The sequence below is a fragment of the Myotis daubentonii genome, chromosome 1, assembly GCF_963259705.1.
Source record: "Myotis daubentonii chromosome 1, mMyoDau2.1, whole genome shotgun sequence".
In the NCBI taxonomy this organism is placed as follows: Eukaryota; Metazoa; Chordata; class Mammalia; order Chiroptera; family Vespertilionidae; genus Myotis; species Myotis daubentonii.
Window position 1 is genome coordinate 156962311 of NC_081840.1, and position 14671 is coordinate 156976981.

Genomic DNA, 14671 nt, shown 5'->3' on the forward strand with positions numbered 1-14671 from the left:
TCATGCTGTAGACGAGTATCCACAGATGTGAGGAAATGTGTTAAAAAAGATGGGTTACAGAATAGTTGATTTTTACTTTTAAAAATCCACTGGGGAGGACATCTAGAAGGATAAACTTTGAAGTATAAATGGTGAGTATACCCGAGATGTGGGATTATAAACCATTTTCTTCTCTGAGTATATAAGCATTTTCCAATTTCTCTAAAAAATGATACTGGATAACTTTTGAGTCAAGAAAAAAAAAAGCAATTAAATTTTCTAAGGGAAAAGGAGACCAGGACGAGAATCCTCCCAGAACAGGAGAGGCTTCTGACAAAATTCTCCCTCGCCCTCAGTGCTCAGGTCTTCACTCGTTGATGAAGCCTACTGTACAGGCCGCTCGCCTGCTGGCCTCAAAAGGAAGACAGCAGTGCACGTGCATTCTGACCCGCTTGTCTCTTCAAATAGATGTACGTGCAGATGAACATGTAGATGAACAAACAGGTGTCCCATTCCACGCCCCCTCACAAAGCACTGCTTTGTCAAGTCACAAACTGCTACGAATTCTAGTTGTTATGTAAGTTAAACCAAACTAAAAACCAAGCAAACAGATAAACATATTCAGAAGAAAAGCCCTTTCCCAACCGACTACACTTAAAAAAAATTCTGGCCCAGCCACCCAGGAACCAACAGGTCGCCAGTTCGGTTCCCAGTCAGGGCACATGCCGGGTTTGTGGGCTCAATCCCCAGTAGGGGTGCGTGCAGGAGGCAGCCAATCAATGATGTTCCTCTCTCATCATTGATGTTTCTATCTCTCTATCCCTCTCCCTTCCTCCCTCTCTAAAAATCAATAAAAATATTTTTAAAAATCTAGACCTGGTTGGTATTGCTCAGTGGATAGAGTGTCAGCCAGACCTTGCACCAAAGGGTCATGGGTTGGATTCTCGGTCAAGGGCAGGTACTTGGATTGCAGGTTTCATTGCTGGCCCTGGCAACCAATCAATGTCTCTCTCTCTCCCTCACCCCTCTAAAAATCAATGGAAAAAATATCCTCAGGTGAGAATCAACAACAACAACAAAAATCTAAGTAACATTTAGAGGGAAAGAAATTTGTTTAGATGGATGGAAGGTGGACTGATAGGTAAAAAAGAAAAGGATGGAGATGTACCACATCTCACAATGAGGGTACCACCAGGGCACCGTCTGGGCACAGGCAGATTAACTAGGGACAAGTGGACAAAGGGTTGTCTGCACAGAAGCCATACCTTGGTCTGGAACGTACAGAACATGTGCGTTAGGAATGGATGCTCCCAGGCCAAGGAGAGAACTCTCTTCTCTACCATTGTACACTCAACATCGTCGTCCATCAAAACCACGTCTTTCTTTAGGGCTTTGATTGCAAAAAATTGATTGGTGTTCTTGAACTCTGCTAGAAAGACCTAGAAGGAAGAGGTAACTTTATTTTAGAAGTTGGAGTAACACTCATTAAGGGACAAGACTGAGAGATGTGTGCTGGGTGAGAAAGGAGGCTTCCTTCTCCAACCCCTTTGTCACCTTTATGCAGACACAATAGAGCACTTCACCGGTTTAGGTTATCACCTAACAATTTCATACTCTCTTTGTACCTTTCAAAGGGTTTCAAAAAAATTACTATGCAATTGGATGCGTTATTCTCAGTCCCTGAAAAATTATATTTAAAAAAGTATGCCCTGTCTGTCCAGGGACCTGAGTAAATTTATAATTAAAAACCACAGAGACAAATGTGTATTGATGGAAGCAGCTGTAAGTAGTGGAGAGGCAGACCTGATTGTACTAGAAACATTACTGCAAATGTGCATAAAACCTTGTCCAAGTTTTACCCAGTTTTTCAAGGCAAAAGAAAATCCATGAGGAGTAGAGCTCTCCTTGCGTGCTCAGAGAAGGCACACCATCTTATCTGATGGCACAGGCACCAATACCATTTTCAGGACCTACTATGTGTCAGGCATTCTGCTTTGTACTTTCCATGTGCTCTCTCATTTTATAATCTTTTAATTCTTAGCTGAGAACACTCTGCAAGACAGATAAGAATAATAATTATAAAAAAACTAGGTTCAAAAAGTAACTTAAGTTTCTCAAATTCATGGAGCCACTCAGTGGAAAATGTAACTCCAGAGTTTACTTTTTCCACTTGATTTCATGAATCACACATGAAAGGACACCAGATGGCACCTAATGGAGAGTTTCCACAGCTCTCGCCTTTGCAAATGATGCAGCAACAGACAACTAGCAGTTGCGAGGACATGGCATTTGGAGATAGAAAACTCCAGCGAGGGTCTAATTTCACAGACATTTACTAGCTGTGGGAATGTGGGCAAACCAGTTAACCTCTCTGGGCTTTAGTTTCCTAATGTATAAAAAAGAGAACTGTCACCATATTCTCTAACTTTAGGACCACTGTGAAAATCAAATGAGACACCACCTGGGAAAGTGATCTGTGAACTATAAAATCCTCTCTAAATGGCAGATACTAAGAATACTTGTCATTTGTTTCATATAATGACTTTTAGGGAGTGCTGAAGTCAATGATGCTAAACCAGTAGTGAAAATGCATTGTGTCTACATTTAAAATGATATAGTGCAGACACATAACTCTGGGATAGCTGGCTTGATAGAGGGGAAAGAGCTTCGATGACAAGTCAGGCAAATGAGTAATGTGTAAAACCCTAGAAAACATGCAGTTTGTTCTCCTGGGCCTAAAAGTAGATACAGAACAAGAATATAGAGGCTACGATTTTGGTGAGGAAGCATACTTCTTATAGAGCAGTGATGGCGAACCTATGACACGCGTGTCAGAGGTGACACGCAAACTCATTTTTTGGTTGATTTTTCTTTGTTAAATGGCATTTAAATATATAAAATAAATATCAAAAATATAAGTCTTTGTTTTACTATGGTTGCAAATATCAAAAAAAAATTCTCTATGTGACACAGCACCAGAGTTAAGTTAGGGTTTTTCAAAATGCTGACACGCCAAGCTCAAAAGGTTCGCCATCACTGCTCTAGAGTGCACCAAGGAAGAAGAACGAGTTTGGGAGTGCTTCGTCCTCCTCTCCACAGGCCCCACAGTGCAGTCCTCACAGATGTAGGGACCCCCGGTGCTGCTGGGCAGGGCACAGAGCAGACAATACCTGAAGCTCTCACCTGTCCCTTGGGATATTACCTAAGACTTGTAGGTTCAACTTAATGTCTTTTTTATTAACCATGTTCAAGTGAAGCAATTCACACAGGAATAAGGAAAGATAAACATTTCATTAACAATTAAAATTACCTTCTTAGTAATTGCTTCTTTCAATAAAACAGTCCAAAACCAGCCATAAAGCAAGAAGCTGGAAAGGTAATTTCTGTCTCTGTAATGTGCTTTCAGTTTTTGGTAACAGGTTATGATTACACATTAATTGATGCTAAATTACAGTGAGGACTGGCTGTAAAATTGCCTATTACACTCAGATTAAGATCAAATGGGCCTGCTGTGGTTCATATGATTGTGGAAATGAACTAAAATAATTAATGAATATCAGCTATAGATTTCAGGGCAGAGTAGATTTTGCCAAAAGTGAAGCACTGCTGTTTAAATCCAAACCCCAATCCCAGGACATCATCATTCAGCTGGGACAATAAATCAGTTGCATTTTAGTTTGTTTATTATTAGATAAACTGGGTAAGTTTTCCAGCCAAAGTCTGGTGAGCAGGTGCTGAGCATAATGCTGGGTTTGGGTGTATAAATTTATGGAACAGTAGTCTGTGGCTAAAATGTTCATTGGTGCCGAATCTAAGACTATAAAACAACTAATACATTAGGTATCCTTAATACTGTAAAGAACCCCAAATTCTATATTCCATGTCATCCCTCTTTACAATCACTGGTTTGTAAATATTCTACCGTCACTGATAATGGATTGTAATTTCTTAAATTATGTCTTCTTCCTCTCATTGTCCCCTGTGACTGGCAGAGACAGCCCATAACTCCAGTGTGTGGCAGGAGGAGTTTAGAGGAGGCATTTTCTCCATGAAGCTTTTCCCAGGACTCTCAAGCTACAGCCGTGTTATAGGCTGAATTGTGATTGTGTCCCTTCCAAAAATCAATAGGTTGTATCCTAACCCCCATGACCTCAGAGTGTCACTGTGGAGGTCATTACAGAGGTGATGAAGTTAAAAGAAGGTCATTGAGGTGGGCCCTAATCCAAAATTACTGCTGTCCTTATAACAAGAGGGATTAGGACACAGCCTTGCACAGAGAACAACAATGACAGGACACAGGGAGAAGAGGCATCTACAAGCCAAGGAGAGAGGCCTTAGGAAAAACAACCCTGCCGACACCTTGACCTGGGACTGCCAGCCTCCAGCACTGTGAGAATTGTTGAAGTGGCCAGTCTGTGGCATTTTGTTACAGTAGCCCTAGCCAACTAATGTAAGGCCGAGCACATTTGATAGAGAAAATGAACTACATAAGAAGTAAACCCACACTTGAGCAAACAGCAATAAATAACAAACAAACAAACAAACAAACAAAAACCCAGTGTGAAAAAGAAACTGGCTGAGGCACCTTCTTATTTCTGAGGTGTCCAGAGATACCAAACTCATAAGCTGGAGGTGTACACCTGCAAAGCAAAATGGCCTGGATACACCCAAGGAGGCAAAGGCTGATTTCCTTGGAGCCCGTAGGCCCCTATTTGTTGCAACATCTCTACCTGTCACAGAATGCTCAGGACTGCACTCTCTGCATACCCACTCCCAGTTCTGACCCCAAGAGCTTAGTTCTCCTAACCAGGAGCTTTGCTCTTTAATTTTTGGACGTTGGTCTGTGGGATTCTGTGGTATACCATACCTTGCCAAAACTTCCTTTCCCCAACATTTTGTGCAAGATAAAATCCTCGATTTTTAACTTCATATGTAGAGATGGTCTTTCTACGTTTGGCTCAGGTTCTGGATGATGGCATATCTTCTCCATCTCATCCAAGGGAGACTCCCAGGAGATTCCCTGAGGCTCTGAGAATGGCAACCAGTGGTTAAAAGGAAACAAAGAACAATGGAGGGTTATTCTAGCTACTTGGAGAACACACATTCTTTCCAGTTTCCCATTCTAGGATCCATCTGCAATCACGCAGAAAGGCGTTCCTGCTGTGACTGGTGGCACCTCCTGCTTGTGAGCCTGACACTGGGGCCTGGACTGCGTCTCTTAATCCAACAGATTGGGGAAATTTTCAAGTTGAGAAACATTCCAATCAGCAAAAGGCCGTTTATGCAACCCAAATGAGCACTTTTAGTAAATGTCAAATCATGGATAAATAGAGATCTTCACCAAACTCAAGGAAAGATGATTCTCAATTGCTTTGTGGCTCACAAGAACAGTGGCATCAATTTCTATGACTTACCAGGGGAGGGAAGAGAAAATGGATAGCAGACTGTTAAAGATCTGAATTGCATCATTTGTCACAGTCTTCAAGTCAACGTGCCACCTACTTTGATCATCTCTAAGACCTCGTCTACTTCTTTGCCTGGACACTTTTCCCCCTCTAATCCAAACCTTTCTTTAAAAAAATTTAAGTCGATTTATTCCTCACCCCATGCCAGAGGACGTGTAGAAAAACATTTTTGGAATCTTTCCTCCTCTCCCGAATATAATTTTTCTTTTTTTTTATTGAAAATATTTGATATCTCACATTGTGTTAAGACGCACAATATGTTGATTTGATACATTTGCGTATTGCGATACGACTGTCATTGTAGCGACAGTACCACTATCACATCACGTAATGATCATTTCCTTGCTTGTGTTTGGAATAATGACATTTATTTTTTAATCTATAGGTTTATCTTTCATATTCTCCCTAAATCCAAGAAAAATAAGTATTTTGTAATGTATGTTGAAACTGTTTAGGTTCATAGTCAGGTGGTCATATGCTCGCATGATTGACCTTCAAACAGAAGGCTGGATACACTTCCATCATGTCACAAATGTTAAGGACTTTGGGCACCGCTATTCTTCCCCTTTCTACTCTTAAACGTCACAATAAAATAGTCTGTGAAGGTGCTGAATAAGATGGTCTTCTGCGGTACCCCCACCACTGAGCTTTATGGTGGATTTATTTCTATAAAAACATCTAACAGTGATAGGAAGTAACTAACATTCTAAAATTCTAAGGAAAAATGAACGGTTGTTTTCTCCAGACTTATTCCATTTTCTCCCCCGCCCCCCTCCCCCAAACCTCCCACTGTCTTAAAAAGGTTTCCTAATGGGTCATGTTTTAGTTTCACTTCTAAGAAGTAGGAGCATCTTAGTTGATGGCTATGTCTGTAATATTTAGATAGAAAAGAATCATCTATCAGACCAGGTACACAGAGAATTTATATACAGAGGACTCAGGTTAAGGTTAATCGAAATAAATTGCTGACATTGATTCTATGGGGATCAAGATAGCTACCTCGTTTCCCTGATGCCAGTACATAGGGCAGCCTTGCTTCACCTTTTATGGAGCATGGGGGACCAATTTCAACTGGACCTTCTCTGTAGATGTGTTCAGTATCTCTTAAGCAGCGAGCCTAGATTACAAACAAAGAGTCAGACCACTCACCACTGATGGACAGCTCAGCCTGTCCTTGGGGACGAAAGCCATTTGAGATTCCTAAATGCATAAGGTAGTCAAAGCTCTTTCCCTAAGCACTCTTTTTTTGGATTCCATATTCTGCGAGAGTCTATTGGATTTTATGCAGCAGCAGAGCATATTCACTTCCTTCATACTTTTCTGGACCTAATTAATTGTTTCTCCCATGCTATCCAATCGAAGGGCAATGGGTAGAAAAACAGCATTGCCAAGTCCTAAGGAGGTGTTGTTCTTGGATATGCAAGTTAAGCATGCTAGTATATGGCAAGGCAAAAATTGCCCCAGACTAGGAGTTCTGAGGGCATTTTAGGGATGATTCTAGCATATCAGTTTTCCCTCAGGCTATTAATCAACCCTAGTATCCTATATAATAAAAGCCTAATATGCAAATCGACTGAACGGCAGAATGACCGGTCTCTATGACATGCACTGACCACCAGGGGGCAGACACTCAATGCAGGAGCTTCCCCCAGCCTGCAGGCCCCAGTCTAGCCAAGGTGGGTGTCAGCGGGGTTCCCTGATAGCCACGCCGGTCGCCCCACAGTTTGGCCCTGATCGCTGGCCAGGCCTAGGGACCCTACCAGTGCACAAATTTGGTGCAGCAGGCCTCTAGTATGAGTATAAAGCTGGCAATGAATCCTCAATAATTTTAATGAATTTATTTGTTTTTGTCCCTGCTCATTCTACAAATTTAAGATATTACAAAGAGCCATACAATACAAATGCATTAAATAAATATCACAAAGGCAGGATATGGGCATGAAGATGAAAGGGGAGAAGCAAGTGCTCAGAAATAGACTCTATGTTGTCCCACACAGTTGCTAAAGAGTTGAAACTGCAGGAACTTGTCACATACCTGTTGGGTGCTCTCAATCATTGCCAGTGCTTCGGCCATCAGCTTCTGGTTTATGCCACATAGGTTGGCCACCTTTGTCTGGCATCGGTGATGCACGTTCATGCCACATGCTAAAGGAGAACAGTGACACCATGAGCCAGAGCAACAGAACCAAGTGCCATGGCCTTTGCACATGACCTTCTTTAAGTACACCTGTGGTGAAGGGACAATTGGCAGCCCCCATGCCATCTTCACAGCAGGAGACACTGAATACTACTAAATTCAGACAGTGCTTTTATGATGCCATTGGGCTCCCCTTCCTGAAATACACAGATGCTCCTGTGTGATTCTGGGAAGTGAGCCCCACTAAAGATGGGACTAGAGCTGTGTTGATAGGGGCAGAAGTCTGCTGTCAGTATGCATTTAGACTGTGCCATTACTGAGAGAAAAAGACTGACGTTGGCTCTCATTGGTGGAAATGTGCAATGCTGGAGTTGAAGTTTGTTCATGCCAACCCTAGACCCTCTTCCTAGACCACAGCCCAAGTCCTCCCTTTCCCACACAGGCTGCAAAGAGCTTCTCTGTGCACGAGGGTTCAGCCTCAGCCTGCAGAACTGAAATGGAGATGGTGGCGGGTGGTCTGTGTGTGGGCTTAGGACTGGGGGTGGGAGGAGGGAAAGTGGCTGAGACCACATGCCCAGCATATAGGAGACCTGGGCTAGGTGAGCTAAAGAGTCTACATAGGCTTCTAGCTCTTACAGCCACGATTCTGCAGGAGTTTTCCAATTAATAGTCCTGAAAACAGCATGATAAAGGTCTGCCTCCACTTTTTGTGGTCATGTGAGCCTCCTTGGTTTGGGGGATGTGCATGCCTGTGTGTCTGTGTGAAGACAACTATTATATCTTGTTGTTAGTTTTAGAAAATTAAAATTCTGCCTGCAAAACATCACTGTTACAATGAAAAAAAAAATGTTCACAAAGGTTTCCAAATCCCAGCTAAAAATACTTTGATCTCAAGTCCAACTCAATTTTATAAAAGTATATCAATCAGGATTGTTAAAATGGAATTACGCAGGAGGAGCTAAAAATAAAATCATGTAGTTTCAATTTTATCTGCTTATTGTTAGCCCAGTTGTGCACAAAAAAATAAAAAATAAAAACCCCACCACAAATGGCACAGTAATTGGCATCAAATAGGCGCTCATTAGACACAACTTTTCTTTCATCTTCATTGTATATTACAATGAAATATATATTGAAATATTTAGGTGAAATGTTAGCCACCTTCATCTTTAGTTTTAACTAGCCCACTCTTCTTCAGATAGTCCAATAACAAAACACAATAAAGTAGCATTTACTATGTAAGTATAAAGCTGCCCAGTATAAGTGGGTAGATCTAGTCATAAAATCCATTTAAAGTGTGATGTTTAATAAAGATGCTGTTTGCAAAGGCTTGATGCCCTTCTGAATTCTGCATCCTTAGGACAGGGAGGCAGGTAATGTGAATTTAGCACAAGGGGTTGGGGAGTTTTACTTTGCTCCTTAAAATTGTACCAGATCTAAGGTTGTCTCTGATGTGCAGTCTGTAAAGAAAGGCCTTGTTCCCACCATGACAATGCCATAAGTCTTTGTTACTAACCTAGCAGGTGAGGAGTCGATCTCTTTGAGTGCAAATAGTTCCTTCTGATGGCTATTTTCATGGGAAGTGTAGTGGAGCGAGAAAGCAGACAGGTCAGGATGAAGGGAGGCCCTACTTAGGAAGGTGGCTTATGAGAGAGCAAGATAAAGAGAGTGTGCAGCAAAAGACCAGGGAAAAGGGATGTAGGGAGAGAGTGGGAGGTGACAAAGATGAGGACATGAGGAGGTGAGGCAGCAGGGACTTTGGGGTGTTGGTAGCAAGAACAGAGGACACATATGGGGAGGAAAGGGAAGGGAGGATATGGGAGAGGAGAGAAAAGAGGGAGGGGGCTGAAATGTAGGAGATGGGAGAGTGGGGAAGAGAATGGAATGGAAGAGAAAGAACGTTAGAAAAGGACAGAACAAAGCAGGCACGTGAACCATGAAATAATGCCAAGAATCCTCGTGGGAGTTCTAAGCTCAGAGCATAATCACACTGCCTGGCCTGGGTGGGGGTGGGGGGGCCGGGTTCCAGGGAAAGGAAATGTCAACGGTGAGACCCTCATGAGAACAGGAAGACTGCAGATGGGGCTTTGATTATTCATGTGCTGTGTGTACCATTAGGATATCCAATGACTTCTTGCCTCTGAACTTGTAAAGGTATTCTGCGCAGTGCCAGGCCCTCCCATGCCTCTTGAACAGGCAGGGAGAAGAAAGTGTGTCGCAGCACTTGCGGGCCACAGAGGGACTGTTCAGGTGGATTTTGACGACATACTGGTCTTGCCTTCAGTAATGATTTAAAACCTAGGCCCTCCTGCCTCCCTTAAGATGTCACTCCAGGCTTCCCAGACACGTGAACACAATTGTGATGAGGAAGGGGGACGCTGCTGAAGGTGATCTTTCACCTCAAGTCAGCACCTCTGTCACTTAAAAGATAAGACACGCATTAGTTAGTGACATAAAGTTGGGCTGCCAAGAACAGTGGCTTCTCTATTTAATAATTCAGAACAGAAAGGTCCCTGCTGCAGCCGGAGCCCTCCTTTTTGAATATCTGGGCCCCATCCCCACTCTCACTCCTGTTCAAAAGGCAGAAGTGTTTTGTCATCCTCGGTGGGATGTTTTCCTCTCTACTCCCTGATCTTGGTGCAACAGCATCTCAGCTTCTAAAGGTTATTGCCTTGGCAACTTGGAGTTGTAGAGCAGGAAAGCCCTGCTGGCTTTTTCTCAGGATCGGTCTGGATAACTTGACCAGAGAGGCTGCAGGCTCTGGCTCTGCTGTGCTGGCGACCCGTGGGGAAAGGCCGGAGTCAGAGCTGCGCTTGGCCTCTCCCTGGGCATTTTGAGTGATAGACTCTCCATCCAGCATAAGTCAGGGGATTCTTCTGTGCAGGACCTTCCATCCGCCAAGCAGACGCGCCGGGCTTGCTCCTTGATGGGGCCACAGGAAGAATCTCACTGGCTGATACAAAGGAGGGCGGCAGGGGCAAAGCAGAAGCTGCCAGAGTCAGGGGCCAGGCCCAGAGAGACAGCGGGGCAGGAGAGGGAAGCGGTCAGAGGAGAAATGCTGCCTTCTTCATTTCTCCCCAGGAGGAGGCACAACAGAAGGCAATGAGCCAGGAGCCTTGACATTTAACCTGAGTGATTCTGTACTTATCTGGGTTCAAGCATTTGGATGTGTGGGGGGCGGTATGAGAGAAAGATCAGCAGTGGCTTATAGTTTCAGGCCTTTCTCATTCATGATCACAGGCTCCTCCAGGCTGTTTGGAGAGGTCAGCGGCTCCATCTCTCCTACCTCCCTCCCTCTCATTCTTCATTGAAGCTGCGAATCCACCTCTTGGAGTGTTCTGTCAGGGCCCACACGCATTTCCCACAAGACTCACCGTCACACTTCAGCCCTTGCCTGGCCAGGCCCCACAGCAGGGTCCCGCAGTGCTCACAGAACGTCGGGCTTTTGTAATTGTAGACTTTAAATCTATGCGGCATGTCAATTTTGAACCTCTCCTTGTGGAACTGAAAGAAGAGGAGACCACATGGCAGTAGGTGTCCCTGGGTTCCCAGCTTTACATGTCTTAGCAGATACTTTAGCATAACTAGCAGAATAATAAAAACATTGGAACGATGTATATATTAAACCACAATTTTTACTTGTCAAGTTTTATAGTCATGTTCAAAGAACTCAGCCAGCCATTAGCGCTTTCGGGGTGAGGGGCAGGCACGCGATATACACATATCAAGTAACCCGCAGACAGCTGCAGTCTGAGGCATTCCACAGTCAGGCTAACATTTCAGGAAGAGGGAACTAAGGTTATTTATTTAGATAGGCGCTAAGTAAACCTTGCACTTCCCTTCCTATTTTAATATAAATATTTCCTTTTCTCTTTCAACTCAGGATCAGTGCTTTCACCTTTGGAAGATGTTATATAATGACCCCTCTAGTGGCAGCATTGCCATCGGCTTATTAGTATGAGGGCCTGAAGTGTGAAGCACTTCACACCTATTATACATAAACAGAGGAGGCCAGAGGTAGCTGATGGTTCTGCTAAGTGCTGTGGACACATATGGCATGTGTATTATCTTTTACATGTGATATCTCATGTCATCCTCAAAATATCCCATTTGAAGTAGCCTCTATCAGTATTCTCATTTGACAGATGAGGTGATGAAGCACAGAGAGAGCAAGATACTTGTGTAGGTCACACAGCCAAGTGAGCTGGGATAGTTATAGCCTGGCCATCAGAATGAGAGCCTGTCCTCTTTCACTTTTACTCTTCTCTCTCAAAACAAACATGATTTAGAAATGGGGAGAGGGGAGATGAGAAAGGGATGCTGGTGGTAAAGATATTGCAGTTTTTTTTTTTTCAGTTTTCCAGAGTTTCAATTCTCTCCTTTAATCAAACATCCATGAACAACAACAACAAAAAATCAGGCAGTTTGAATTCTGGCAAGAATACCAATATTTCTGTACAGTATGAAAAGTTTTATGTACTTAAGACTTATAATCTCTGCCTCAGTTTTTAATTGAACAATTCATTTGGAAGTGTGCATAGCAACGAAACCTTATTTATTAAAGTGATGTAGCTAATGTTCCTGTTTTGGCTACTGGTCAGCACTGGGTCTTTATAATGGCTGTTTAGAATTGCTTAAAGGTTCCCCAGCACTTACTCTAGTCATTTTCAATCAAGAAAAAACAACTTTCAAAGCTGACTTTGTATAAGCATTTCCATGTAAATATGAACAATTAATGTCAAGGTCCAGGCTAGAAGGCTTCCACTTTAATTCATGAACTGCCCAAATGGCTCAAGGCTCATCTGGGAAAGACTGTAGATTTATATTTTGCAATATGATAGATACTTAGCCACAAGGGCCAAGTGAATATTTGCAAGGTGGTGAAAAGATGTGCTGTAAGAGTAAAATACACACTGGATTTTGAAGACTTTGTATGAAAAAATGTAAAATATCTTATTAATTTTTATACTAATTATACATTGAAATGATAATATTTGGGCTGGTTGGGTTAAATAAAAATATAATGTTAAGAGTAATCTCACCTGTTGCTTTTTACTTTATTTAATGTGGCTACTTGAAAATTTATTAAAATTGTACTGTAGCTCTCATTCTATTTCTATTGGACATTAGCCTTTGAGGTGAACAGCTATGCTTACAACCCGAGATTTTCCAGGAAAGCTGAGGTATCAAGTAACGGGAGCAGGAGGGTGTGTTGGGAGGTGGCAATTTGATTTAAGCAAACAAAAACATTTTTCGGGGAGACTGAGATCTGAATTTTAGTCCAGCTTTGTCCCTTAAATGTGGTTGGCTATAGACAAACTACTTTTATCTCTTTGAGCCGTAGCAGAGTCATTTTAATATGAGATTATCCCCCCTCTAAATTTTAAAAGTAATTCTACTCTGGAAAAACTAAATCAATTTGCCTTCTCTGTACCTGCCCCTTTGCTGGAGAAAATCACATACCTGGGCAGGTTGACACCCTCAAATTCAAAGGGACTTTCAACTATGCTTGGCAATCCTACTGCTTTTCTCCAATCCATTGCTTTCCCATCTCTAAATCCAGTCATTGCCTTCCTTCTCTCAACCCTCAGACTTCCTTGAGGAAATAAGTTGTCTAACAGAACTGCTTGCCCTCAAATCTGCAAACCTAATTGTATCTGCAACCAACTTCTCCTTTCCTACAATTGATGAAATGATCATTTGTCCACCAAAGACCCGTCTCCACATGTGCTTTGGACCTCTTCCCCTCTTGCCAAGACTGACTGCTTTGGTCATCCCTCTCTCCAACTTCATCCATGTGTCATCACCCCCTAGCTATGGGACTATTTCTACCTCTTGTATCTCACCTCGTTCCAGCTACTGTTCTACTTCAATTATCTCTTTTACAGTTAATCTTCATGAAAATATTAATGCATAGGTTGTTTCCATGTTATTTATCATCTTCCAGTGCTGGCCAATGAGGGGACTGCCTCTATAAATCCCCTAAATTTCTCTGATCAAGGGCTCAAAAGATCTCCATGTGGCCCTCGTTTTTCTCAACATCTCAACTGCACTGAACACAACCAACCCTTTCATACACTCTTAATATATGAAGAGCCAGCCCTCTCTGAACCTTTGTTCTCATCTCTATCACAAGTTCCTTCTCTCTACCTACATCTAATTTTAGATTCCTTTGGGGTCAGTATGGAGTCTATAGTCCCTTCTTCCTATCCTCCCTCACTAGGTCATCTCTTTGGCAGCTTCAAATTCTACCCCAATGATAGACACTCCTACATTTATAGATTTATTCCATTGGCTCATATGAATTCTAAGCTCATAAAATTGTCTATTTGATAACTTAGGTATCTCAGACTGACGTCTAAAATGGAAATATTAATTTTCCCCTGTAGATCTCTACTTCCAGTCATACTGACATTCTCATGATTCTGATATCTATCCCACTGCTCAAGACAGAAACCCAGCTGTCATCCATCTCTTTCATTCTCCACATCTTGTCCATTAGCATTAGAGTCATTTGGAATATTGAAATCACCTAAAAAAAGTCTGCTTATTTTGCTCCATTTCTATTGTTACCATATTTCTGCCCTGGTGGGACTCCATCTTCCCAGGTTTTTACTTTCACATCTCAATCCACTGTTTCCCCCTACAGCAGTCATTGCAATGGACTTTCATTTAAAAAAAAATCAAAAAACAAAACAAACAAAAAAATAAACCCACAAAACAAAAAACAAACAAACAAAACAAAACACCCAACTGTCTGGCTGGCATTGCTCAGTGGTTGAGCATTGACCTATGAACCAGGTGGTTATGGTTTGATTCGTGGTCAGGGCACATGCTGGGTTGTGAGCTTGATCCCCAGTGTGGGATGTGCAGGAGGCAACTGTCAATGATTCTCTCTCACCATTGATGTTTCTAACTCTTTCTCTCCTCTTCCCTTCCTCTCTGAAATCAATAGAAATATATTTTTTAAAAAATCCAACCTCTTTTCCAGGATCTGAAGATCCCTGTCTGATCAAGGTCCTGCCAGGTTGTCCAACTTCATATTCGATTTTTGCCCTTGTTCTAGTCACATGGGCTCATTTCAGTTTCT

General features: G+C 42.4%; 1 protein-coding gene across 2 annotated transcripts in view; it reads right to left on the reverse strand.

Annotated features, from left to right (window-relative positions):
* The window catches only part of PRKCQ (protein kinase C theta), a 146743-nt gene that overhangs the window by 44252 nt on the left and 87820 nt on the right, over positions 1-14671 (reverse strand). The window contains exons 8-12 of one of the 2 annotated variants that reach the window (XM_059663698.1): positions 10956-11085; positions 7480-7589; positions 6486-6561; positions 4847-5007; positions 1245-1418 (exon numbers count right to left, since the gene is read on the reverse strand). In XM_059663698.1, coding sequence (XP_059519681.1) covers positions 1245-1418; positions 4847-5007; positions 6486-6561; positions 7480-7589; positions 10956-11085 — 651 coding nt within the window. Of the gene's footprint in view, positions 1-1244; positions 1419-4846; positions 5008-6443; positions 6562-7479; positions 7590-10955; positions 11086-14671 lie in introns of both variants that reach the window. The other variant, XM_059663687.1, reaches the window with a different exon arrangement.